The 27,218-nt window shown below is 43.3% G+C and overlaps 1 protein-coding gene across 1 annotated transcript in view; it reads left to right on the top strand.

Moving 5' to 3' along the window:
• Positions 1–27,218, top strand: part of fmnl2b (formin-like 2b) — a 50,005-nt gene that overhangs the window by 9,995 nt on the left and 12,792 nt on the right. Inside the window, exons 4-16 of the mRNA XM_067583342.1 lie at positions 16,125–16,201; positions 16,289–16,372; positions 17,773–17,916; positions 17,992–18,118; positions 20,093–20,169; positions 21,934–22,027; positions 22,161–22,235; positions 22,477–22,587; positions 22,751–22,900; positions 22,975–23,076; positions 23,303–23,523; positions 24,034–24,137; positions 24,533–24,721. Coding sequence (XP_067439443.1) covers positions 16,125–16,201; positions 16,289–16,372; positions 17,773–17,916; positions 17,992–18,118; positions 20,093–20,169; positions 21,934–22,027; positions 22,161–22,235; positions 22,477–22,587; positions 22,751–22,900; positions 22,975–23,076; positions 23,303–23,523; positions 24,034–24,137; positions 24,533–24,721 — 1,555 coding nt within the window. The remainder of the gene's footprint in view (positions 1–16,124; positions 16,202–16,288; positions 16,373–17,772; positions 17,917–17,991; positions 18,119–20,092; positions 20,170–21,933; positions 22,028–22,160; positions 22,236–22,476; positions 22,588–22,750; positions 22,901–22,974; positions 23,077–23,302; positions 23,524–24,033; positions 24,138–24,532; positions 24,722–27,218) is intronic.

Below are 27,218 nucleotides of genomic sequence, written 5' to 3'. Positions count from 1 at the left end.
TCTGTCTGTCTGTCATTAACCTGTCTGTCTGTCTGTCTGTCATTAACCTGTCTGTCTGTCTGTCATTAAACCGTCTGTCTGTCTGTCTGTCTGTCTGTCATTAACCTGTCTGTCTGTCTGTCATTAACCTGTCTGTCTGTCTGTCATTATCCTGTCTGTCTGTCTGTCATTATCCTGTCTGTCTGTCTGTCATTAACCTGTCTGTCTGTCTGTCATTATCCTGTCTGTCTGTCTGTCATTAAACCGTCTGTCTGTCTGTCTGTCTGTCATTAACCTGTCTGTCTGTCTGTCATTATCCTATCTGTCTGTCTGTCATTAACCTGTCTGTCTGTCTGTCATTAAACCGTCTGTCTGTCTGTCTGTCTGTCATTAACCTGTCTGTCTGTCTGTCTGTCATTAACCTGTCTGTCTGTCTGTCTGTCTGTCTGTCTGTCTGTCATTAACCTGTCTGTCTGTCTGTCTGTCATTAACCTGTCTGTCTGTCTGTCTGTCTGTTATTAACCCGTCTGTCTGTCTGTTATTAACCCGTCTGTCTGTCTGTCATTAACCCGTCTGTCTGTCTGTCTGTCTGTCTGTCTGTCATTAACCCGTCTGTCTGTCTGTCTGTCTGTCATTAAACCGTCTGTCTGTCTGTCTGTCATTAACCTGTCTGTCTGTCTGTCTGTCTGTCTGTCTGTCTGTCTGTCATTAACCTGTCTGTCTGTCTGTCTGTCATTAACCTGTCTGTCTGTCTGTCTGTTATTAACCCGTCTGTCTGTCTGTCTGTCTGTCTGTCTGTCTGTCTGTCTGTCATTAACCTGTCTGTCTGTCTGTCTGTCATTAACCTGTCTGTCTGTCTGTCTGTCTGTCATTAACCTGTCTGTCTGTCTGTCTGTCATTAAACCGTCTGTCTGTCTGTCTGTCTGTCATTAACCTGTCTGTCTGTCTGTCTGTTATTAACCCGTCTGTCTGTCTGTCTGTCTGTCTGTCTGTCTGTCTGTCTGTCATTAACCTGTCTGTCTGTCTGTCTGTCTGTCTGTCATTAACCTGTCTGTCTGTCTGTCTGTCTGTCATTAACCTGTCTGTCTGTCTGTCTGTCATTAACCTGTCTGTCTGTCTGTCTGTCTGTCATTATCCTGTCTGTCTGTCTGTCTGTCTGTCTGTCTGTCATTAACCTGTCTGTCTGTCTGTCATTATCCTGTCTGTCTGTCTGTCTGTCTGTCTGTCATTAACCTGTCTGTCTGTCTGTCATTAACCTGTCTGTCTGTCTGTCTGTCATTATCCTGTCTGTCTGTCTGTCTGTCTGTCATTAACCTGTCTGTCTGTCTGTCTGTCTGTCATTAACCTGTCTGTCTGTCTGTCATTAAACCGTCTGTCTGTCTGTCTGTCTGTCTGTCTGTCTGTCTGTCATTAACCTGTCTGTCTGTCTGTCTGTCATTAAACCGTCTGTCTGTCTGTCTGTCTGTCTGTCATTAACCTGTCTGTCTGTCTGTCTGTCATTAACCTGTCTGTCTGTCTGTCTGTCTGTCTGTCTGTCATTAACCTGTCTGTCTGTCTGTCTGTCATTAACCTGTCTGTCTGTCTGTCTGTCTGTCTGTTATTAACCCGTCTGTCTGTCTGTTATTAACCCGTCTGTCTGTCTGTCATTAACCCGTCTGTCTGTCTGTCTGTTATTAACCCGTCTGTCTGTCTGTTATTAACCCGTCTGTCTGTCTGTCATTAACCCGTCTGTCTGTCTGTCTGTCATTAACCCGTCTGTCTGTCTGTCTGTTATTAACCCGTCTGTCTGTCTGTCTGTTATTAACCCGTCTGTCTGTCTGTTATTAACCCGTCTGTCTGTCTGTCTGTCTGTTATTAACCCGTCTGTCTGTCTGTCTGTCTGTCATTAAACCGTCTGTCTGTCTGTCTGTTATTAACCCGTCTGTCTGTCTGTCTGTCTGTCATTAAACCGTCTGTCTGTCTGTCTGTCTGTCTGTCTGTCATTAAACCGTCTGTCTGTCTGTTATTAACCCGTCTGTCTGTCTGTCTGTCTGTCATTAACCCGTCTGTCTGTCTGTCTGTCATTAACCCGTCTGTCTGTCTGTCTGTTATTAACCTGTCTGTCTGTCTGTCATTAACCCGTCTTTCTGTCTGTCATTAACCCATCTGTCTGTCTGTTATTAACCCGTCTGTCTGTCTGTCTGTCTGTTATTAACCCGTCTGTCTGTCTGTCTGTCTGTCTGTCATTAAACCGTCTGTCTGTCTGTCTGTTATTAACCCGTCTGTCTGTCTGTCTGTCTGTCATTAAACCGTCTGTCTGTCTGTCTGTCTGTCTGTCTGTCTGTCTGTCATTAAACCGTCTGTCTGTCTGTCTGTTATTAACCCGTCTGTCTGTCTGTCTGTCATTAACCCGTCTGTCTGTCTGTCTGTCTGTCATTAACCCGTCTGTCTGTCTGTCTGTTATTAACCCGTCTGTCTGTCTGTCATTAACCCGTCTGTCTGTCTGTCATTAACCTGTCTGTCTGTCTGTCATTAACCCGTCTGTCTGTCTGTCTGTTATTAACCCGTCTGTCTGTCTGTCTGTCATTAACCTGTCTGTCTGTCTGTCTGTTATTAACCCGTCTGTCTGTCTGTCTGTTATTAACCCGTCTGTCTGTCTGTCTGTTATTAACCCGTCTGTCTGTCTGTCTGTCATTAACCTGTCTGTCTGTCTGTCATTAACCCGTCTGTCTGTCTGTCTGTTATTAACCCATCTGTCTGTCTGTCATTAACCCGTCTGTCTGTCTGTCTGTCATTAACCCGTCTGTCTGTCTGTCTGTCATTAACCCATCTGTCTGTCTGTCTGTCATTAAACCGTCTGTCTGTCTGTCATTAACCTGTCTGTCTGTCTGTCATTAACCCGTCTGTCTGTCTGTCTGTCATTAACCCATCTGTCTGTCTGTCTGTCATTAAACCGTCTGTCTGTCTGTCATTAACCTGTCTGTCTGTCTGTCATTAACCTGTCTGTCTGTCTGTCTGTCATTAACCCGTCTGTCTGTCTGTCATTAACCTGTCTGTCTGTCTGTCTGTCATTAACCCGTCTGTCTGTCTGTCATTAACCCGTCTGTCTGTCTGTCATTAAACCGTCTGTCTGTCTGTCATTAACCCGTCTGTCTGTCTGTCATTAACCCATCTGTCTGTCTGTCTGTCATTAACCCGTCTGTCTGTCTGTCTGTCATTAACCCGTCTGTCTGTCTGTCATTAACCCGTCTGTCTGTCTGTCTGTCATTAACCCGTCTGTCTGTCTGTCTGTCTGTCTGTCATTAACCCGTCTGTCTGTCTGTCTGTCATTAACCCGTCTGTCTGTCTGTCTGTTATTAACCCGTCTGTCTGTCTGTCTGTCATTAACCCATCTGTCTGTCTGTCTGTCATTAACCCGTCTGTCTGTCTGTCTGTCTGTCATTAACCCGTCTGTCTGTCTGTCATTAACCCATCTGTCTGTCTGTCATTAACCCATCTGTCTGTCTGTCATTAACCCGTCTGTCTGTCTGTCTGTCATTAACCCATCTGTCTGTCTGTCTGTCATTAACCCATCTGTCTGTCTGTCTGTCATTAACCCGTCTGTCTGTCTGTCTGTCATTAACCCGTCTGTCTGTCTGTCATTAACCCGTCTGTCTGTCTGCCTGTCATTAACCCGTCTGTCTGTCTGTCATTAACCCGTCTGTCTGTCTGTCTGTTATTAACCTGTCTGTCTGTCTGTCATTAACCCGTCTTTCTGTCTGTCATTAACCCATCTGTCTGTCTGTTATTAACCCGTCTGTCTGTCTGTCTGTCTGTTATTAACCCGTCTGTCTGTCTGTCTGTCTGTCTGTCATTAAACCGTCTGTCTGTCTGTCTGTTATTAACCCGTCTGTCTGTCTGTCTGTCTGTCATTAAACCGTCTGTCTGTCTGTCTGTCTGTCTGTCTGTCTGTCTGTCATTAAACCGTCTGTCTGTCTGTCTGTTATTAACCCGTCTGTCTGTCTGTCTGTCATTAACCCGTCTGTCTGTCTGTCTGTCTGTCATTAACCCGTCTGTCTGTCTGTCTGTTATTAACCCGTCTGTCTGTCTGTCATTAACCCGTCTGTCTGTCTGTCATTAACCTGTCTGTCTGTCTGTCATTAACCCGTCTGTCTGTCTGTCTGTTATTAACCCGTCTGTCTGTCTGTCATTAACCTGTCTGTCTGTCTGTCTGTTATTAACCCGTCTGTCTGTCTGTCTGTTATTAACCCGTCTGTCTGTCTGTCTGTTATTAACCCGTCTGTCTGTCTGTCTGTCATTAACCTGTCTGTCTGTCTGTCATTAACCCGTCTGTCTGTCTGTCTGTTATTAACCCATCTGTCTGTCTGTCATTAACCCGTCTGTCTGTCTGTCATTATCCTATCTGTCTGTCTGTCATTAACCTGTCTGTCTGTCTGTCATTAAACCGTCTGTCTGTCTGTCTGTCTGTCATTAACCTGTCTGTCTGTCTGTCTGTCATTAACCTGTCTGTCTGTCTGTCTGTCTGTCTGTCTGTCTGTCATTAACCTGTCTGTCTGTCTGTCTGTCATTAACCTGTCTGTCTGTCTGTCTGTCTGTTATTAACCCGTCTGTCTGTCTGTTATTAACCCGTCTGTCTGTCTGTCATTAACCCGTCTGTCTGTCTGTCTGTCTGTCTGTCTGTCATTAACCCGTCTGTCTGTCTGTCTGTCTGTCATTAAACCGTCTGTCTGTCTGTCTGTCATTAACCTGTCTGTCTGTCTGTCTGTCTGTCTGTCTGTCTGTCTGTCATTAACCTGTCTGTCTGTCTGTCTGTCATTAACCTGTCTGTCTGTCTGTCTGTTATTAACCCGTCTGTCTGTCTGTCTGTCTGTCTGTCTGTCTGTCTGTCTGTCATTAACCTGTCTGTCTGTCTGTCTGTCATTAACCTGTCTGTCTGTCTGTCTGTCTGTCATTAACCTGTCTGTCTGTCTGTCTGTCATTAAACCGTCTGTCTGTCTGTCTGTCTGTCATTAACCTGTCTGTCTGTCTGTCTGTTATTAACCCGTCTGTCTGTCTGTCTGTCTGTCTGTCTGTCTGTCTGTCTGTCTGTCATTAACCTGTCTGTCTGTCTGTCTGTCTGTCTGTCATTAACCTGTCTGTCTGTCTGTCTGTCTGTCATTAACCTGTCTGTCTGTCTGTCTGTCATTAACCTGTCTGTCTGTCTGTCTGTCTGTCTGTCATTATCCTGTCTGTCTGTCTGTCTGTCTGTCTGTCTGTCATTAACCTGTCTGTCTGTCTGTCATTATCCTGTCTGTCTGTCTGTCTGTCTGTCTGTCATTAACCTGTCTGTCTGTCTGTCATTAACCTGTCTGTCTGTCTGTCTGTCATTATCCTGTCTGTCTGTCTGTCTGTCTGTCATTAACCTGTCTGTCTGTCTGTCTGTCTGTCATTAACCTGTCTGTCTGTCTGTCATTAAACCGTCTGTCTGTCTGTCTGTCTGTCTGTCTGTCTGTCTGTCATTAACCTGTCTGTCTGTCTGTCTGTCATTAAACCGTCTGTCTGTCTGTCTGTCTGTCTGTCATTAACCTGTCTGTCTGTCTGTCTGTCATTAACCTGTCTGTCTGTCTGTCTGTCTGTCTGTCTGTCATTAACCTGTCTGTCTGTCTGTCTGTCATTAACCTGTCTGTCTGTCTGTCTGTCTGTCTGTTATTAACCCGTCTGTCTGTCTGTTATTAACCCGTCTGTCTGTCTGTCATTAACCCGTCTGTCTGTCTGTCTGTTATTAACCCGTCTGTCTGTCTGTTATTAACCCGTCTGTCTGTCTGTCATTAACCCGTCTGTCTGTCTGTCTGTCATTAACCCGTCTGTCTGTCTGTCTGTTATTAACCCGTCTGTCTGTCTGTCTGTTATTAACCCGTCTGTCTGTCTGTTATTAACCCGTCTGTCTGTCTGTCTGTCTGTTATTAACCCGTCTGTCTGTCTGTCTGTCTGTCATTAAACCGTCTGTCTGTCTGTCTGTTATTAACCCGTCTGTCTGTCTGTCTGTCTGTCATTAAACCGTCTGTCTGTCTGTCTGTCTGTCTGTCTGTCATTAAACCGTCTGTCTGTCTGTTATTAACCCGTCTGTCTGTCTGTCTGTCTGTCATTAACCCGTCTGTCTGTCTGTCTGTCATTAACCCGTCTGTCTGTCTGTCTGTTATTAACCTGTCTGTCTGTCTGTCATTAACCCGTCTTTCTGTCTGTCATTAACCCATCTGTCTGTCTGTTATTAACCCGTCTGTCTGTCTGTCTGTCTGTTATTAACCCGTCTGTCTGTCTGTCTGTCTGTCTGTCATTAAACCGTCTGTCTGTCTGTCTGTTATTAACCCGTCTGTCTGTCTGTCTGTCTGTCATTAAACCGTCTGTCTGTCTGTCTGTCTGTCTGTCTGTCTGTCTGTCATTAAACCGTCTGTCTGTCTGTCTGTTATTAACCCGTCTGTCTGTCTGTCTGTCATTAACCCGTCTGTCTGTCTGTCTGTCTGTCATTAACCCGTCTGTCTGTCTGTCTGTTATTAACCCGTCTGTCTGTCTGTCATTAACCCGTCTGTCTGTCTGTCATTAACCTGTCTGTCTGTCTGTCATTAACCCGTCTGTCTGTCTGTCTGTTATTAACCCGTCTGTCTGTCTGTCTGTCATTAACCTGTCTGTCTGTCTGTCTGTTATTAACCCGTCTGTCTGTCTGTCTGTTATTAACCCGTCTGTCTGTCTGTCTGTTATTAACCCGTCTGTCTGTCTGTCTGTCATTAACCTGTCTGTCTGTCTGTCATTAACCCGTCTGTCTGTCTGTCTGTTATTAACCCATCTGTCTGTCTGTCATTAACCCGTCTGTCTGTCTGTCTGTCATTAACCCGTCTGTCTGTCTGTCTGTCATTAACCCATCTGTCTGTCTGTCTGTCATTAAACCGTCTGTCTGTCTGTCATTAACCTGTCTGTCTGTCTGTCATTAACCCGTCTGTCTGTCTGTCTGTCATTAACCCATCTGTCTGTCTGTCTGTCATTAAACCGTCTGTCTGTCTGTCATTAACCTGTCTGTCTGTCTGTCATTAACCTGTCTGTCTGTCTGTCTGTCATTAACCCGTCTGTCTGTCTGTCATTAACCTGTCTGTCTGTCTGTCTGTCATTAACCCGTCTGTCTGTCTGTCATTAACCCGTCTGTCTGTCTGTCATTAAACCGTCTGTCTGTCTGTCATTAACCCGTCTGTCTGTCTGTCATTAACCCATCTGTCTGTCTGTCTGTCATTAACCCGTCTGTCTGTCTGTCTGTCATTAACCCGTCTGTCTGTCTGTCATTAACCCGTCTGTCTGTCTGTCTGTCATTAACCCGTCTGTCTGTCTGTCTGTCTGTCTGTCATTAACCCGTCTGTCTGTCTGTCTGTCATTAACCCGTCTGTCTGTCTGTCTGTTATTAACCCGTCTGTCTGTCTGTCTGTCATTAACCTGTCTGTCTGTCTGTCATTAAACCGTCTGTCTGTCTGTCTGTCTGTCTGTCTGTCTGTCTGTCATTAACCTGTCTGTCTGTCTGTCTGTCATTAAACCGTCTGTCTGTCTGTCTGTCTGTCTGTCATTAACCTGTCTGTCTGTCTGTCTGTCATTAACCTGTCTGTCTGTCTGTCTGTCTGTCTGTCTGTCATTAACCTGTCTGTCTGTCTGTCTGTCTGTCTGTTATTAACCCGTCTGTCTGTCTGTTATTAACCCGTCTGTCTGTCTGTCATTAACCCGTCTGTCTGTCTGTCTGTTATTAACCCGTCTGTCTGTCTGTTATTAACCCGTCTGTCTGTCTGTCATTAACCCGTCTGTCTGTCTGTCTGTCATTAACCCGTCTGTCTGTCTGTCTGTTATTAACCCGTCTGTCTGTCTGTCTGTTATTAACCCATCTGTCTGTCTGTCATTAACCCGTCTGTCTGTCTGTCTGTCATTAAACCGTCTGTCTGTCTGTCTGTTATTAACCCGTCTGTCTGTCTGTCTGTCTGTCATTAAACCGTCTGTCTGTCTGTCTGTCTGTCTGTCATTAAACCGTCTGTCTGTCTGTTATTAACCCGTCTGTCTGTCTGTCTGTCTGTCATTAACCCGTCTGTCTGTCTGTCTGTCATTAACCCGTCTGTCTGTCTGTCTGTTATTAACCTGTCTGTCTGTCTGTCATTAACCCGTCTTTCTGTCTGTCATTAACCCATCTGTCTGTCTGTTATTAACCCGTCTGTCTGTCTGTCTGTCTGTTATTAACCCGTCTGTCTGTCTGTCTGTCTGTCTGTCATTAAACCGTCTGTCTGTCTGTCTGTTATTAACCCGTCTGTCTGTCTGTCTGTCTGTCATTAAACCGTCTGTCTGTCTGTCTGTCTGTCTGTCTGTCTGTCTGTCATTAAACCGTCTGTCTGTCTGTCTGTTATTAACCCGTCTGTCTGTCTGTCTGTCATTAACCCGTCTGTCTGTCTGTCTGTCTGTCATTAACCCGTCTGTCTGTCTGTCTGTTATTAACCCGTCTGTCTGTCTGTCATTAACCCGTCTGTCTGTCTGTCATTAACCTGTCTGTCTGTCTGTCATTAACCCGTCTGTCTGTCTGTCTGTTATTAACCCGTCTGTCTGTCTGTCTGTCATTAACCTGTCTGTCTGTCTGTCTGTTATTAACCCGTCTGTCTGTCTGTCTGTTATTAACCCGTCTGTCTGTCTGTCTGTTATTAACCCGTCTGTCTGTCTGTCTGTCATTAACCTGTCTGTCTGTCTGTCATTAACCCGTCTGTCTGTCTGTCTGTTATTAACCCATCTGTCTGTCTGTCATTAACCCGTCTGTCTGTCTGTCTGTCATTAACCCGTCTGTCTGTCTGTCTGTCATTAACCCATCTGTCTGTCTGTCTGTCATTAAACCGTCTGTCTGTCTGTCATTAACCTGTCTGTCTGTCTGTCATTAACCCGTCTGTCTGTCTGTCTGTCATTAACCCATCTGTCTGTCTGTCTGTCATTAAACCGTCTGTCTGTCTGTCATTAACCTGTCTGTCTGTCTGTCATTAACCTGTCTGTCTGTCTGTCTGTCATTAACCCGTCTGTCTGTCTGTCATTAACCTGTCTGTCTGTCTGTCTGTCATTAACCCGTCTGTCTGTCTGTCATTAACCCGTCTGTCTGTCTGTCATTAAACCGTCTGTCTGTCTGTCATTAACCCGTCTGTCTGTCTGTCATTAACCCATCTGTCTGTCTGTCTGTCATTAACCCGTCTGTCTGTCTGTCTGTCATTAACCCGTCTGTCTGTCTGTCATTAACCCGTCTGTCTGTCTGTCTGTCATTAACCCGTCTGTCTGTCTGTCTGTCTGTCTGTCATTAACCCGTCTGTCTGTCTGTCTGTCATTAACCCGTCTGTCTGTCTGTCTGTTATTAACCCGTCTGTCTGTCTGTCTGTCATTAACCCATCTGTCTGTCTGTCTGTCATTAACCCGTCTGTCTGTCTGTCTGTCATTAACCCGTCTGTCTGTCTGTCATTAACCCATCTGTCTGTCTGTCATTAACCCATCTGTCTGTCTGTCATTAACCCGTCTGTCTGTCTGTCTGTCATTAACCCATCTGTCTGTCTGTCTGTCATTAACCCATCTGTCTGTCTGTCTGTCATTAACCCGTCTGTCTGTCTGTCTGTCATTAACCCGTCTGTCTGTCTGTCATTAACCCGTCTGTCTGTCTGCCTGTCATTAACCCGTCTGTCTGTCTGTCATTAACCCGTCTGTCTGTCTGTCTGTTATTAACCTGTCTGTCTGTCTGTCATTAACCCGTCTTTCTGTCTGTCATTAACCCATCTGTCTGTCTGTTATTAACCCGTCTGTCTGTCTGTCTGTCTGTTATTAACCCGTCTGTCTGTCTGTCTGTCTGTCTGTCATTAAACCGTCTGTCTGTCTGTCTGTTATTAACCCGTCTGTCTGTCTGTCTGTCTGTCATTAAACCGTCTGTCTGTCTGTCTGTCTGTCTGTCTGTCTGTCATTAAACCGTCTGTCTGTCTGTCTGTTATTAACCCGTCTGTCTGTCTGTCTGTCATTAACCCGTCTGTCTGTCTGTCTGTCTGTCATTAACCCGTCTGTCTGTCTGTCTGTTATTAACCCGTCTGTCTGTCTGTCATTAACCCGTCTGTCTGTCTGTCATTAACCTGTCTGTCTGTCTGTCATTAACCCGTCTGTCTGTCTGTCTGTTATTAACCCGTCTGTCTGTCTGTCTGTCATTAACCTGTCTGTCTGTCTGTCTGTTATTAACCCGTCTGTCTGTCTGTCTGTTATTAACCCGTCTGTCTGTCTGTCTGTTATTAACCCGTCTGTCTGTCTGTCTGTCATTAACCTGTCTGTCTGTCTGTCATTAACCCGTCTGTCTGTCTGTCTGTTATTAACCCATCTGTCTGTCTGTCATTAACCCGTCTGTCTGTCTGTCTGTCATTAACCCGTCTGTCTGTCTGTCTGTCATTAAACCGTCTGTCTGTCTGTCATTAACCTGTCTGTCTGTCTGTCTGTCATTAAACCGTCTGTCTGTCTGTCATTAACCTGTCTGTCTGTCTGTCATTAACCCGTCTGTCTGTCTGTCTGTCATTAAACCGTCTGTCTGTCTGTCTGTCATTAAACCGTCTGTCTGTCTGTCATTAACCTGTCTGTCTGTCTGTCATTAACCCGTCTGTCTGTCTGTCTGTCATTAACCCATCTGTCTGTCTGTCTGTCATTAAACCGTCTGTCTGTCTGTCATTAACCTGTCTGTCTGTCTGTCATTAACCTGTCTGTCTGTCTGTCTGTCATTAACCCGTCTGTCTGTCTGTCATTAACCTGTCTGTCTGTCTGTCTGTCATTAACCCGTCTGTCTGTCTGTCATTAACCCGTCTGTCTGTCTGTCATTAAACCGTCTGTCTGTCTGTCATTAACCCGTCTGTCTGTCTGTCATTAACCCATCTGTCTGTCTGTCTGTCATTAACCCGTCTGTCTGTCTGTCTGTCATTAACCCGTCTGTCTGTCTGTCATTAACCCGTCTGTCTGTCTGTCTGTCATTAACCCGTCTGTCTGTCTGTCTGTCTGTCTGTCATTAACCCGTCTGTCTGTCTGTCATTAACCCGTCTGTCTGTCTGTCTGTTATTAACCCGTCTGTCTGTCTGTCTGTCATTAACCCATCTGTCTGTCTGTCTGTCATTAACCCGTCTGTCTGTCTGTCTGTCATTAACCCGTCTGTCTGTCTGTCATTAACCCATCTGTCTGTCTGTCATTAACCCATCTGTCTGTCTGTCATTAACCCGTCTGTCTGTCTATCTGTCATTAACCCATCTGTCTGTCTGTCTGTCATTAACCCATCTGTCTGTCTGTCTGTCATTAACCCGTCTGTCTGTCTGTCTGTCATTAACCCGTCTGTCTGTCTGTCATTAACCCGTCTGTCTGTCTGCCTGTCATTAACCCGTCTGTCTGTCTGTCATTAACCCGTCTGTCTGTCTGCCTGTCATTAACCCGTCTGTCTGTCTGTCTGTCATTAACCCGTCTGTCTGTCTGTCTGTTATTAACCCGTCTGTCTGTCTGTCTGTCTGTCATTAAACCGTCTGTCTGTCTGTCTGTCTGTCTGTCTGTCATTAAACCGTCTGTCTGTCTGTCTGTCTGTTATTAACCCGTCTGTCTGTCTGTCTGTCATTAACCCGTCTGTCTGTCTGTCTGTCATTAACCCGTCTGTCTGTCTGTCTGTTATTAACCTGTCTGTCTGTCTGTCATTAACCCATCTGTCTGTCTGTCTGTCATTAACCTGTCTATCTGTCTGTCATTAACCCGTCTGTCTGTCTGTCAGTCATTAACCCGTCTGTCTGTCTGTCATTAACCCGTCTGTCTGTCTGTCATTAACCCATCTGTCTGTCTGTTATTAACCCGTCTGTCTGTCTGTCTGTCTGTTATTAACCCGTCTGTCTGTCTGTCTGTCTGTCATTAAACCGTCTGTCTGTCTGTCTGTTATTAACCCGTCTGTCTGTCTGTCTGTCTGTCATTAAACCGTCTGTCTGTCTGTCTGTCTGTCTGTCTGTCTGTCTGTCTGTCATTAAACCGTCTGTCTGTCTGTCTGTTATTAACCCGTCTGTCTGTCTGTCTGTCATTAACCCGTCTTTCTGTCTGTCTGTCTGTCATTAACCCGTCTGTCTGTCTGTCTGTTATTAACCTGTCTGTCTGTCTGTCATTAACCCGTCTGTCTGTCTGTCATTAACCCATCTGTCTGTCTGTTATTAACCCGTCTGTCTGTCTGTCATTAACCCGTCTGTCTGTCTGTCATTAACCCGTCTGTCTGTCTGTCATTAACCCGTCTGTCTGTCTGTCTGTTATTAACCCGTCTGTCTGTCTGTCTGTCATTAACCTGTCTGTCTGTCTGTCTGTTATTAACCCGTCTGTCTGTCTGTCTGTTATTAACCCGTCTGTCTGTCTGTCTGTCATTAACCTGTCTGTCTGTCTGTCATTAACCCGTCTGTCTGTCTGTCTGTTATTAACCCATCTGTCTGTCTGTCATTAACCCGTCTGTCTGTCTGTCTGTCATTAACCCGTCTGTCTGTCTGTCTGTCATTAACCCATCTGTCTGTCTGTCTGTCATTAAACCGTCTGTCTGTCTGTCATTAACCTGTCTGTCTGTCTGTCATTAACCCGTCTGTCTGTCTGTCTGTCATTAACCCATCTGTCTGTCTGTCTGTCATTAAACCGTCTGTCTGTCTGTCATTAACCTGTCTGTCTGTCTGTCATTAACCTGTCTGTCTGTCTGTCTGTCATTAACCTGTCTGTCTGTCTGTCATTAACCTGTCTGTCTGTCTGTCTGTCATTAACCTGTCTGTCTGTCTGTCATTAACCTGTCTGTCTGTCTGTCTGTCATTAACCCGTCTGTCTGTCTGTCATTAACCCGTCTGTCTGTCTGTCATTAAACCGTCTGTCTGTCTGTCATTAACCCGTCTGTCTGTCTGTCATTAACCCGTCTGTCTGTCTGTCTGTCATTAACCCGTCTGTCTGTCTGTCATTAACCCGTCTGTCTGTCTGTCTGTCATTAACCCGTCTGTCTGTCTGTCTGTCATTAACCCGTCTGTCTGTCTGTCATTAACCCGTCTGTCTGTCTGTCTGTTATTAACCCGTCTGTCTGTCTGTCTGTCATTAACCCGTCTGTCTGTCTGTCTGTCATTAACCCATCTGTCTGTCTGTCATTAACCCATCTGTCTGTCTGTCTGTCATTAACCCGTCTGTCTGTCTGTCTGTCATTAACCCGTCTGTCTGTCTGTCATTAACCCATCTGTCTGTCTGTCATTAACCCATCTGTCTGTCTGTCATTAACCCGTCTGTCTGTCTGTCTGTCATTAACCCATCTGTCTGTCTGTCTGTCATTAACCCATCTGTCTGTCTGTCATTAACCCGTCTGTCTGTCTGTCTGTCATTAACCCATCTGTCTGTCTGTCTGTCATTAACCCATCTGTCTGTCTGTCTGTCATTAACCCGTCTGTCTGTCTGTCATTAACCCGTCTGTCTGTCTGCCTGTCATTAACCCGTCTGTCTGTCTGTCATTAACCCGTCTGTCTGTCTGCCTGTCATTAACCCGTCTGTCTGTCTGTCTGTCATTAACCCGTCTGTCTGTCTGTCTGTCATTAACCCATCTGTCTGTCTGTCATTAACCCGTTTGTCTGTCTGTCATTAACCCGTCTGTCTGTCTGCCTGTCATTAACCCGTCTGTCTGTCTGTCATTAACCCGTCTGTCTGTCTGCCTGTCATTAACCCGTCTGTCTGTCTGTCTGTCATTAACCCGTCTGTCTGTCTGTCTGTCATTAACCCGTCTGTCTGTCTGTCTGTCATTAACCCATCTGTCTGTCTGTCATTAACCCATCTGTCTGTCTGTCATTAACCCGTCTGTCTGTCTGTCTGTCATTAACCCATCTGTCTGTCTGTCTGTTATTAACCCGTCTGTCTATCTGTCATTAACCTGTCTGTCTGTCTGTCTGTTATTAACCCGTCTGTCTGTCTGTCTGTTATTAACCCTTCTGTCTGTCTGTCTGTTATTAACCCGTCTGTCTGTCTGTCTGTTATTAACCCGTCTGTCTGTCTGTCTGTTATTAACCCGTCTGTCTGTCTGTCTGTCATTAACCCGTCTGTCTGTCTGTCTGTTATTAACCCGTCTGTCTGTCTGTCTGTTATTAACCCGTCTGTCTGTCTGTCATTAACCCGTCTGTCTGTCTGTCATTAACCCGTCTGTCTGTCTGCCTGTCATTAACCCGTCTGTCTGTCTGTCATTAACCCGTCTGTCTGTCTGTCTGTCATTAACCCGTCTGTCTGTCTGTCTGTCATTAACCCGTCTGTCTGTCTGTCTGTCATTAACCCATCCGTCTGTCTGTCATTAACCTGTCTATCTGTCTGTCTGTTATTAACCCGTCTGTCTATCTGTCATTATCCTGTCTGTCTGTCCGTCTGTCTGTCTGTCATTAACCTGTCTGTCTGTCTGTTTGTCTGTCATTAAACCGTCTGTCTGTCTGTCATTAACCTGTCTGTCTGTCTGTCTGTTATTAACCCATCTGTCTGTCTGTCATTAACCTGTCTGTCTGTCTGTCATTAACCTGTCTGTCTGTCTGTCTGTTATTAACCCGTCTGTCTGTCTGTCATTAACCTGTCTGTCTGTCTGTCTGTCTGTCATTAAACCGTCTGTCTGTCTGTCATTAACCTGTCTGTCTGTCTGTCTGTCATTAACCCGTCTGTCTGTCTGTCATTAACCTGTCTATCTGTCTGTCTGTCATTAACCTGTCTATCTGTCTGTCTGTCTGTCATTAACCCATCTGTCTGTCTGTCATTAACCTGTCTATCTGTCTGTCTGTCATTAACCTGTCTATCTGTCTGTCTGTCATTAACCTGTCTATCTGTCTGTCTGTTATTAACCTGTCTATCTGTCTGTCTGTCTGTCATTAAACCGTCTGTCTGTCTGTCATTAACCTGTCTGTCTGTCTGTCTGTCTGTCATTAAACCGTCTGTCTGTCTGTCATTAACCTGTCTATCTGTCTGTCTGTTATTAACCCGTCTGTCTGTCTGTCATTAACCTGTCTGTCTGTCTGTCTGTCTGTCATTAAACCGTCTGTCTGTCTGTCATTAACCTGTCTATCTGTCTGTCTGTTATTAACCCGTCTGTCTGTCTGTCATTAACCTGTCTGTCTGTCTGTCTGTCTGTCATTAACCCGTCTGTCTGTCTGTCTGTCATTAACCCATCTGTCTGTCTGTCATTAACCCGTCTGTCTGTCTGTCTGTCATTAACCCGTCTGTCTGTCTGTCATTAACCTGTCTGTCTGTCTGTCTGTTATTAACCCATCTGTCTGTCTGTCATTAACCCGTCTGTCTGTCTGTCTGTCATTAACCCGTCTGTCTGTCTGTCATTAACCTGTCTATCTGTCTGTCTGTTATTAACCCGTCTGTCTGTCTGTCATTAACCTGTCTGTCTGTCTGTCTGTCTGTCATTAACCCGTCTGTCTGTCTGTCTGTTATTAACCCATCTGTCTGTCTGTCTGTCATTAACCTGTCTGTCTGTCTGTCTGTCATTAACCCGTCTGTCTGTCTGTCTGTTATTAACCTGTCTGTCTGTCTGTCATTAACCCGTCTGTCTGTCTGTCATTAACCTGTCTATCTGTCTGTCTGTCTGTCATTAAACCGTCTGTCTGTCTGTCATTAAACCGTCTGTCTGTCTGTCTGTTATTAACCCGTCTGTCTGTCTGTTATTAACCTGTCTATCTGTCTGTCTGTTATTAACCTGTCTGTCTGTCTGTCTGTTATTAACCTGTCTGTCTGTCTGTCATTAACCTGTCTGTCTGTCTGTCATTAAACCGTCTGTCTGTCTGTCATTAAACCGTCTGTCTGTCTGTCTGTTATTAACCTGTCTGTCTGTCTGTCTGTTATTAACCCGTCTGTCTGTCTGTCATTAACCCGTCTGTCTGTCTGTCATTAACCTGTCTATCTGTCTGTCTGTCTGTCATTAAACCGTCTGTCTGTCTGTCATTAAACCGTCTGTCTGTCTGTCTGTTATTAACCTGTCTGTCTGTCTGTCTGTCTGTTATTAACCTGTCTGTCTGTCTGTCTGTTATTAACCTGTCTGTCTGTCTGTCTGTTATTAACCCGTCTGTCTGTCTGTTATTAACCCGTCTGTCTGTCTGTCATTAACCTGTCTATCTGTCTGTCTGCAGAAGTTCAGGAGGAGGGTCCAGGAGTCGACTCAGATGCTCAGAGAACTTGAGATTTCTCTTCGCACTAATCACATCGGGTACCTGTCTGTCTGTCTGTCTGTCTGTCTGTCTGTCTGTCTGTCTGACCACTAGTTTCTGTCTCTGACCTGTTTATCTCTCTGCAGGTGGGTCAGAGAGTTTCTGAATGAGGAGAATCGAGGTCTGGATGTTCTGGTTGAGTATTTGTCCTTCGCTCAGTACGCTGTCACGTAAGTCTGGAGTTCCACACAAACAGCTCTTTATACAGACGTAGCCGAAATCATTGCATTTTATTAAAATAATGCACCATTTGCCCTGAACAGTGTTGAAATTAAAAGTTCTTTTATTATCAATGCATGTTTCTGTTTGGTTTGCAGTGGAACAAAACAAAAAAGTTGCGAAAATAACTGAATTCATGTTTATTCTACAAAGACATTCTAAAATAGCCTGGACAAAATTATTGGTACCCTTTAGAAGTTGTAAGAAATAATTGATTTTTAGTAATACTTTAAGTAGACTATTGAGTTTTAATTAGTATCACAGGTGTTTTCTCATGCTGCCAATTTAAAATGAGCAAATTACTCACTCGGCTGTGGGGTGGCTGTGGATCAGGATGTAGACTGGATTGTCCACTAATCAGAAGATATAAAAGTTCAATACAGATCTAAGCTGATCTTCAAGTTCAAGATACAATAGTTTCAAGTCTCACCATCCATCACTGTCTGAATGAAAATGGGCTCCATGGTAGAAGACCAAGGAAGACCCCACACAAAAAAGCCAGACTGGACATTGCCAAAATGTCTTAGTCGCAGGTCATGGGTCTTCCAGCAAGATAATGAACCCAAACATAAATCAAAAAGCACCTAAGAGTGGATTAGAAGAAAACATTGTACCACTCTGAAGTGGTCTGCTATGAGTCCTGATCTGAATCCCATTAAACATCTGTGGAAAGAGCTGAAACTTGCAGTTGGGAGACGGCAGCCATCAAACCAGAGAGAACTGGAGCAATTTGATCAAGAAGAGTCTGAACTACCAGTGAAGAAGAGTAGAAACCTTATTCAGAGTTACAGAAAGAGCTTGACTACAGTTATTGCCTCCAAAGGCTGAGCTACAAAATATTATATATATATAAGTTAAGGGTACCATGGTATTTTTGGCCATTTTCATTTGTTTTATTGTATTATATATGTTAAGTTGTAAATCAAAAGCAAAGTTTCAGTTTTATTCAATGTGAAATAAAGAATGATGGATACCAGATACTTCTGTCAGTTTCAACTTAATGCAGAGAAAATTTTTCTTTTTTTAAAAAAAGGTGAAAGGGTACCAATATTTTTGGCCACGTCTGTATATATACATACTGTACATCTACAGAGATCTCTACACATGTGTTAATTTATTTTTATTTTAGTTTTCTCTCAATCGTTTGCATTGTACAGCACCTTGTAACTCTGGTTTTGAAAGGCACTTTATAAATAAAGTTTACTTATTTACATGTATACATACATCTACTGATGTCTCTACACATGTATACATACATCTACAGGTCTTTACACACGTAAAGATCTAGTTCATTATTCTGTGAAAGGTGTAGTTTCCATGTTCCAGATGTGGGTTAATATTGTGTGTGCAGGTTTGATGGTGAGCAGTCAGAGGCCGGAGGAGAGGTGTCATCCATCGACTCTCCCTGGAGTCGATCCATAGAGGATCTCCATGGTGACTGTAGCCTCCCATCCCCGTCCTCCTCTGCCCCCAGAGCAGCACGACACTCCATCAGGTAACAACTAAAATAAACCAGAACTCACAAGATGATCTTCATGCAGATCTCTGATGATATTTTCTTTGTTTCTAGTTCAACGCTAGTGACTCGCTCCAACACGCTGCCGAGTCGTCGCACTCTGAAGAATTCACGACTCGTCTGCAAGAAAGATGATGTCCATGTATGCGTCATGTGTCTCCGAGCCATTATGAACTACCAGGTCAGACTTTACCATCATTCTGTATATGCCTTAGGGCAGCAGTTCTCGCCCTGGGGTCTGGGGACCCCAGGGTTCCTTGAGGTTGTTCCATGGGGTCCCCAGAAAAATTGAGAATATTTTAATTTCATTCTTATTTCATTGACTAGAAGTTAGCCCAATGAGATAATGTATAAGAGTGACTATTCTGTTCATAGGTTTCACACTCTTCACTGTTAATCTGCCAATCTACAGTATAGACAGTCATGGAACAACTAAATCTTATCAGATCAGGATCAAATATGGGTCCATGGCCTGATGTGCATTAATTAGGGGGCCCTTGACACTAAAAAGGTCGAGAACCACTGCGTTAGGGCACATATCATAGTAGGACATGGAAATAGAGTTATTTAAGTGTATAAATCCAATCAAACTGCTATTAAATCTGTTAAAATGGGCAAAATTTAGAAATGTTTTAAAGGTTTTCTGAAGAGATCTTGTCCATTTCTTATATTAGACTATAGTTTCCTGTTACACTCTGATCTGGGTTAATCATTGTGAAACCATGACTAACAGTTGATTGAACAGTAAGAAGAATAGGGTGATGAGTGGCACTGCTCGTGTTGCAACCTACAGCCTGTGGGAGCAAACAAGCTGTTGTTGTTTTATGTTGTTTTTATGTCATGTTCTGCAACTTTTGACATCTTCTTTATGTGACATTGTACTTGACTATGTTTTCTTGTGTCCAACCACACAAAAGACTTTGACCTGGGTAGTTTTGTTTAAGACCAGAGACAATGGATGGATGATTGTTTGCACTTGTCTACACCCATCATTTGGATGGGAAAAAAGCCAACACCACAGAACGAGGCTATGGATACTTAACTAGGACTTCATTCTCTTGTTCAGTGACAGATTAAGATTTAGTGACAATACAGATGTTATTGTGAAAAAGGCTCAGCAGTATCTGTACTGTCTTCATAAACTAAACTCTTTTGGAGTCGATCAGAGAATATTGACAACATTTTATTCCTTTTTTATCAAAAGTGTTTTAATATTATCATTAATATTTTCTCTATCTACTGGTTTACTTTCCTTACTTGTCAAAAGGACAAGAACTGACTGCAATGTGTTGTTACTCTCAGCTCTAAAATTATTGGCAAAACACAAAGACCAGTACAGCTTAGTAATGTACAAGTCCTCAAGAAAGCATAAAAGATAATAAACCATCCAACACGTCTTCTATGACTACTTTAACCTGTTGCCATCAGGAATGTGTTTTAGATCACCTGCATGTAAAACAAACAGAAGGAAGGTTTTCTTCCAGAAGTCATTACAATTGTGAACAGCCACAGTACAGGAAATGGTCAATTTACCTCATGTACAGACCGATAAATTCATGCACTCATGCTTTGATTCTTTTGTGCCTTTGTGTTGTTGGATGTTGTTGGCCAGCTGTAGACCAGCCACTGCCATTAATTCTTGTGTGTTTAAATTCTTTCTGACATTGTCATATCTGTAGTTTTTAGATTTTTTACATGAGTGTGAGTGAATTTTATATATGTACTTGTTTGCAAACATGCTTGCCTCAAATTGACCCTTGAGCGATGAATTAAATATTTTTTTAAATTAATTTAATTGAATTGGAAAAAAAGATCTTCATGTTCTTCAAACTTTTTAAGAAATGTCATTTATCCTGATGTTTGTTCAAATACAGCACTTCATTTAAAACCAGAATCATATGTTTTCTGCCCTCTCTAACAACAAAGAAATAAACCCCTTTTATGAATAATGTTTCAGTTAAGAGATCGGTTTACACAAAAATGATCAGTTATTATATATATTCTATTATATTACTAACATTCAAGATCACGTTAGACATTAGAGATCTAAAAGACACAAGATGGCGTACCTGATTCGTACAACAGTGTCTTTTTAATCTTCTTCTGTACTTACATCAATTTGACTGATGTTCCTCTCTGTCCTTCTCTTCCTCAGTATGGTTTCAACATGGTCATGTCTCATCCTCACGCTGTCAATGAAATCGCCCTGAGTCTCAACAACAGGAATCCCAGGTCAGTAATACGCACCAAAACAGTACAGTTTGAACTAAAGACTATTCTTTAAAATTCTAATAAAATTCTTTAAAACTACAAACTATACCATAAAATACTAACTACACTAACTACTTACATAACATACATAATATAACTACAAACTATACTATATAATATAAACTAACTACTAGAGTATAATTTACAACCAAAGTTAAAATCACTACAAACTACAAGTAAAAACTACAAGTCGTTACTCCTGAGACACTAAAATCTACTACAAAACAACAAACTACAACTGAAAAACTAAAAACTACAGAACAAGAACCTTTAACTGTTTGTCTACCTGTCTCTCTACCATTCTGTCTACCTGTCTCTCTATCATTCTGTCTACCTGTCTCTCTACCATTCTGTCTACCTGTCTCTCTATCATTCTGTCTACCTGTCTCTCTATCATTCTGTCTACCTGTCTCTCTACCATTCTGTCTACCTGTCTCTCTACCCTTCTGTCTACCTGTCTCTCTACCATTCTGTCTACCTGTCTCTCTACCATTCTGTCTACCTGTCTCTCTATCATTCTGTCTACCTGTCTCTCTACCGCTCTGTCTACCTGTCTCTCTACCATTCTGTCTACCTGTCTCTCTACCACTCTGTCTACCTGTCTCTCTACCGCTCTGTCTACCTGTCTCTCTACCATTCTGTCTACCTGTCTCTCTTCCTGTCTCTCTATCATTCTGTCTACCTGTCTCTCTATCATTCTGTCTACCTGTCTCTCTACCGCTCTGTCTACCTGTCTCTCTACCGTTCTGTCTACCTGTCTCTCTACCGCTCTGTCTACCTGTCTCTCTACCATTCTGTCTACCTGTCTCTCTTCCTGTCTCTCTATCATTCTGTCTACCTGTCTCTCTACCGTTCTGTCTACCTGTCTCTCTACCGCTCTGTCTACCTGTCTCTCTACCATTCTGTCTACCTGTCTCTCTACCGCTCTGTCTACCTGTCTCTCTACCATTCTGTCCACCTGTCTCTCTTCCTTTCTCTCTATCATTCTGTCTACCTGTCTCTCTACCATTCTGTCCACCTGTCTCTCTACCGTTCTGTCTACCTGTCTCTCTTCCTGTCTCTCTATCATTCTGTCTACCTGTCTCTCTACCGTTCTGTCTACCTGTCTCTCTTCCTGTCTCTCTACTGTTCTATCTACCTGTCTCTCAACCACTCTATCTACCTGTCTCTCTACCATTCTGTCTACCTGTCTCTCTTCCTGTCTCTCTATCATTCTGTCTACCTGTCTCTCTACCGCTCTGTCTACCTGTCTCTCTACCACTCTGTCTACCTGTCTCTCTACCGTTCTGTCTACCTGTCTCTCTTCCTGTCTCTCTACTGTTCTATCTACCTGTCTCTCTACCACTCTGTCTACCTGTCTCTCTATCATTCTGTCTACCTGTCTCTCTACCATTCTGTCTACCTGTCTCTCTATCATTCTGTCTACCTGTCTCTCTACCACTCTTTCTACCTGTCTCTCTACCACTCTGTCTACCTGTCTCTCTATCATTCTGTCTACCTGTCTCTCTACCATTCTGTCTACCTGTCTCTCTTCCTGTCTCTCTACTGTTCTATCTACCTGTCTCTCAACCACTCTGTCTACCTGTCTCTCTTCCTGTCTCTCTACTGTTCTATCTACCTGTCTCTCAACCACTCTGTCTACCTGTCTCTCTACTGTTCTATCTACCTGTCTCTCTACCGCTCCGTCTACCTGTCTCTCTACTTGTCTGTCTCTCACATCCTCAGGACGAAGGCTCTGGTGTTGGAGTTGTTGGCGGCGGTGTGTTTGGTCAGAGGAGGACATGAGATCATCCTGTCTGCCTTCGACAACTTTAAAACTGTAAACACACAAACACACACCTGTATTGTTTACACAGTCTGATCCTGGCAGGAAGAATCAATGATGTATTAGATGCTCAGTTAGTTAATTGATTGATTACTTCATTGGTTATTGATGGATTGATCTCTTCCAGGTGTGTTCAGAGTCGATGCGATTCGAGAAGTTGATGGAACATTTCAAGAACGAAGACGACAACATCGACTTCTTGGTACAGTAGATTAAAATGATCTAAACTAACTTAAATTGAGAACAATAATGCAACTCTTTCACCGCATAAACAATCTTAACTTATTGAACTTTAACTGAACCTCACTAATATGAGCACAACTCACTTGAATGTAACAACAGTGATGTGTGAGTGAGTCATCATGAAGACACATTAAAATAGAAAACATCAGCAGGTCACTAAGTGACTATTTCTTGTCCGTTGCCATGGAAACGGTTGCCAGGTGGCCTGTATGCAGTTCATTAACATCGTGGTTCACTCAGTGGAAGACATGAACTTCAGAGTCCATCTGCAGTACGACTTCACCAAACTTAACCTGGATGAACACCTGGAGGTAACACACACTTACACACTAACACACACTCCAGCTCTGCCAGTCACAGGACTTCTGATGTCATCACATTAGCGTCACCTGTCCTCCACATTCAAACGTCCCAAACTTTATTAACACAACAAGACTGTTGACCTGTTCACCTACCCCACCTGTCTCACCTCAGAGGCTGAAGCACACAGAGAGCGACAGGCTGCAGGTGCAGATTCAAGCATACCTGGACAACGTGTTCGACGTTGGAACGCTGCTGGAGGACGCTGAGACCAAAACTGCTGCTTTGGAGAGAGTGGAGGAGCTGGAGGAGAACCTGACCACGGTAAGACAGACAGGTGGAGAGAGAGACAGGTAGTCAGACAGATAGGTGTGATACTAATCTGTCTTTCTGCTCAGATGTCGGAGCGTCTCCTGGACGTGGAGAACGAAGCGATGCTGAAGATTGTTGAACTGGAGAAACAGCTGATGCAAACCAACAAGGAGCTGGACAACCTCCGGGTCAGTGCTGTTAATGTGGAAATCATCCAAACATTTAGTCACAGTGGAGACAGAACATCACTGTCACACCTGACAACTCCACTACAGACTATCATAAAAAGTATTTAGTGATTTGTAATGGATGAATTTGAACCTTCAATTTCACAAAAAACTTCTTCAAACTTCAAAAATTCTTGAATTATTCCGTACCCTCAGTAACTCTAATAAACACCTGTTACCTGTGCAGGAGGTGTATGCGAGTGCCAACACACAGGTGCACACCTTGCGGCGGATGGTTCGGGAGAAGGACCAGACGATCCGGCGTCAGAGTCGTCTGGAGCGTCAGGCCCACGAGGCCCAGCAGGCCGGGGGCCCTGGAGCTCCTCAGCCCCAGAGAGGAGAGGGTGACGGGGGGGTGGCTGACTCCGCCTCTCCTTCTCCTCCTCCCTGCCCCAACCTCTCCCCCAGGTAGGAAATTTGATGGATCAGCTGATGCATCAATGGGGTTTAGATTAGAAGTTGGACCATCACTAAAGGTGGAGGCTGCAGTCAGTTTACATTCATGAAGCAAACATCTCAAAGCTGCAACATAAACCTCGTCTCTGCTGATCATCTACACACGATGTTCTGGCATTTCTCTGGTGAAAACGCTTGAGTCACACATCATTTATGGGTGGATCATGACATGAATACATTTGTTTTGTGCAAAGTTGTAAATCCTCCTGCAGTGGTGTTCCCTTGCACCATAGATGCCATAGTTGTTATATTTTGTTAGGATGTTTCTTCAACACCTGTCTGTGAGCATCACATTAAATATTAAATATCTTTAAACATTCATGATCCCAGAGACACCAACTTTAAACTATTTGCTCAAAATAAGAGAAAACATTGGTTCAAAATAAGTGTTTACCAGAGTTACAGTTACCAATGACAGAGTGATTGATTTCAGTTGATATCCTGATCAATTCCACCCCACAGCCCTGAGACTGTAGCCTATCACAGCATGGGACCAGGGATGGGCGGAGCTCCGGATATGCCAGTCCCGCCCCCTCCTCCTCCTCCACCTCCAATGCTGGGAACCAGTGAGTGTGAGTTCCACCAATCAGAAGGCTGATCTGATTATACTGATACATAAAAGATAAAGTAGGTTTGATCAATAACTGCAATGAGAGAGCGAAAAGCTTAAAAATTCACTAACTGATATGTACTGAGAAGTAAAATCGGTGAAGTATAAATATCATACCCCAAGTAAAGGTATAATAAAGTATGATAAGTATAATAAAGTATAATAAGTATAAGTATAATAAAGTATAATAAGTGTATGTATAATAAAGTTTAATAAGTAAAGGTATAATAATGTACAATAAGTATAGGTATAATCAAGCATAAGTAAGTAGTAAGTAATAAAGTGTAATGTTGTGTTTGACAAGAAACAGTCACACCTTTTTAATTCTTCTTCTTCTTCTCTTCTTTAAAGTGTCAAATGGGCCATACCCTGCACCTCCCCCCCCTGCTCCTCCTCCTCCCCCCCCTCCCCCTCCTCCCCCCTGTCGGACCAGTGAGCTCTCCTCCTCCATCCCCATGCCCCCCCCTCCTCCCCCTGTGGCCCCCCCTCTGCCGGGGTCGGGGGGGTCTCCCACCGTCATCTTTACCTCCGGACTGGCAGGTGAGACAATTTCAGTGATGCTATACTTAAAGGACAGGGACTACTTTTTTACAGGTAATTGTACATCTGAGTGGATAAAAATGACCTGTGGAGTTCCCCAAGGCTCCATTCTGGGGTCTCTTATGTTCTACATCTACATGATCCCACTGGCTCAGATTATGGAAAACAACAAAATATGTTATTATAATTATGCAGATGACACAAAATTTACATAACCATATCACCAGAGGACTATGGTCCAATACAAGCACTGAGTAAGTGTATTGAACAAATCAAGGATCAGATGTGCCAGAATTTTTCTTCAATTAAACAAAGATAAAACTGAGGAAATTGTTTTTGAAGCCGATAAAAAGTCAGCACTCAGCTTCAATCAGTAATATTAAAAACCGCAGTCAGCTTACTATCATCTAAAGAATATATAAAGGATTAAAAGACTCAGCAGGATTTGGAAAAACCCGTCCATGTATGTATGTTCAGTAGACTCAAGTAGGCTCATCTGTTTGTTTGTTTGTTTTGTTTGTTTTGGTATCAATGTTTGTTACTATAACAAAGTCTTTACCCGGCGATCATGTTAGGGAATATGTTCTTCAGGTTTGTAGTGGTGATCTGGGCTCTGGTGATCCTCTGGGACTGTTTCTTTTTGATCACACTACTTGCCTCGTGAGTTTGGCCAAATCATTCACAGTGGTGTTCCATCAACACAGCTAAAGAAAGCTGTGCTTACTTGAAAAAGTCTGGCTAGAATAAACGTCAATTTTCACTTGAGGCTCAAGCTGTTCCACTAACACAGCTTAGCCGTGTCTAGTAAACGCTAAGTCTAGCCAGACTGGAATAAGATTGCAGTATGCATATGCACATATGTACATAAGCAGCCCAGAACAGTCGATCGTCGAAAAGACGATATTACATTTCAAAAAGAAGAGAAAACTAGAGCGGTGTTCTTCTCCACAACAGAACAAACCTGCTGATGAAACTATATGAAGAATATAAAGGAGTTTTCACCAAAAAGGGCAAAACTGCTGCAATTAACAAGGTGAAGGAGATGAGTTGGCACAAAATTGATGTCAGATTAAATGTAAACCTGTAGGTGGGTAGTGATGGTCTAAAGGTTAGAGGAGTGAATCACCAGAAGGTTGATGGTTCAATCCCTGCATCCGGCTTGATGAGTCTGGGTGGTGAAAGTGAAGAGCGGCGCTCGTCCTTGTTCATGGTTTTATCTTTATTTGTTAATAAATGAGCGTTCAGATCAGTGACTGTGGTTATATTATCACTCGGCTACATAATATCAGATGTATGTTTAAAATTATGGTGTCAACTTAAGAAAACCAACTTACCAACGTTATAATTCTCTTTGACACATTTTCTCTTTCATAAAATGTCCATTAACAAGCGTCAATGAAAGTTAAACATTAAGTTGCAGATAAAGAAACTGGAGAAGGATATAAATACAGTGAAAGCCACTTATAATGATCACGTCTGTCGCTATAAGCAGATGATTATTACAACCTTTTCTTTTTCTTTATTTCTCATGCAGAATACCTAACATCTGATTGACATTTGTATATTTATTACCCTACATGAATATAGAGGTACTGAATTTTATTGACTGTTTCAAACACATTGGGAGCATTTTAGAAGCAGCAGGTTCTGACTTTTGCCAGCGACAAGTTCCTTCTTTTCCCGGCGGCAGAACAGGCGAAGCGAGCGGTGAATTTTGCTTAAATTTCTTCTCCCCTTTTAATTTTCATAATCTTCAAGGAGACTTTATTTAATTTTCTTTTTGTTTTCACAGCTTGAACAAAATGAGTGAATGAATAAATAAATAACCTCAAAATAACGCTGGCACACTTTTATTTCTTAAATTATAAATGCTGAGCTTTTAAATAAAAGGGTTCAGTCCAATACAGAAGTGATCATGAATAAAATGGGGATTTACTGTATTTTTGTAAAAGTCCCTCACAGTTCTTCTATTTTATGTTTCCGAACACGGACAAATGATGCAAGTACAAAAAGACACTTGATGGAACCGTCTTTTGAGAGTCTGTTTCCATCCGTCGGACATTTTTTGACATGCAGCTGAGTTAAGCTTGACCGTTAACCTGCCATAGAGCAGCTGATTAACAGATCAACATTAACAGATTAACTGATTTAACTGATGTGTCATTTCCACCCATCTGTCATATTTGGAGCAGTATGTAACTTGTCCAGTGAGGCTAAATAAGACTCTGGACCAGTGATTTGGAAATGTGGAGGGTGCTTATGTGCCCAGATGTCGCCCCTCACTAGGATAGTTTTATCATAACATCAACCATCTCTTGCAAAAGTACCATCAGAAACTAAAAAGGACGAAAACCGTTGTTAAACACATTCAGGCTTGGACAAATGACTCAGTCGAAGAGCTGGGGGGTTGTTTTGATGCCACTGAATGGGACTTATTCCTCAATGACCAGGTCCTGAACTTTTAACCTACACTATCACCAGTAATCTCAACTTCTGT

The sequence above is a fragment of the Thunnus thynnus genome, chromosome 24, assembly GCF_963924715.1.
Source record: "Thunnus thynnus chromosome 24, fThuThy2.1, whole genome shotgun sequence".
NCBI lineage: Eukaryota > Metazoa > Chordata > Actinopteri > Scombriformes > Scombridae > Thunnus > Thunnus thynnus.
Note: the sequence above shows the minus strand (reverse complement) of the source record. Positions and strands in the feature narration are given on the sequence as shown.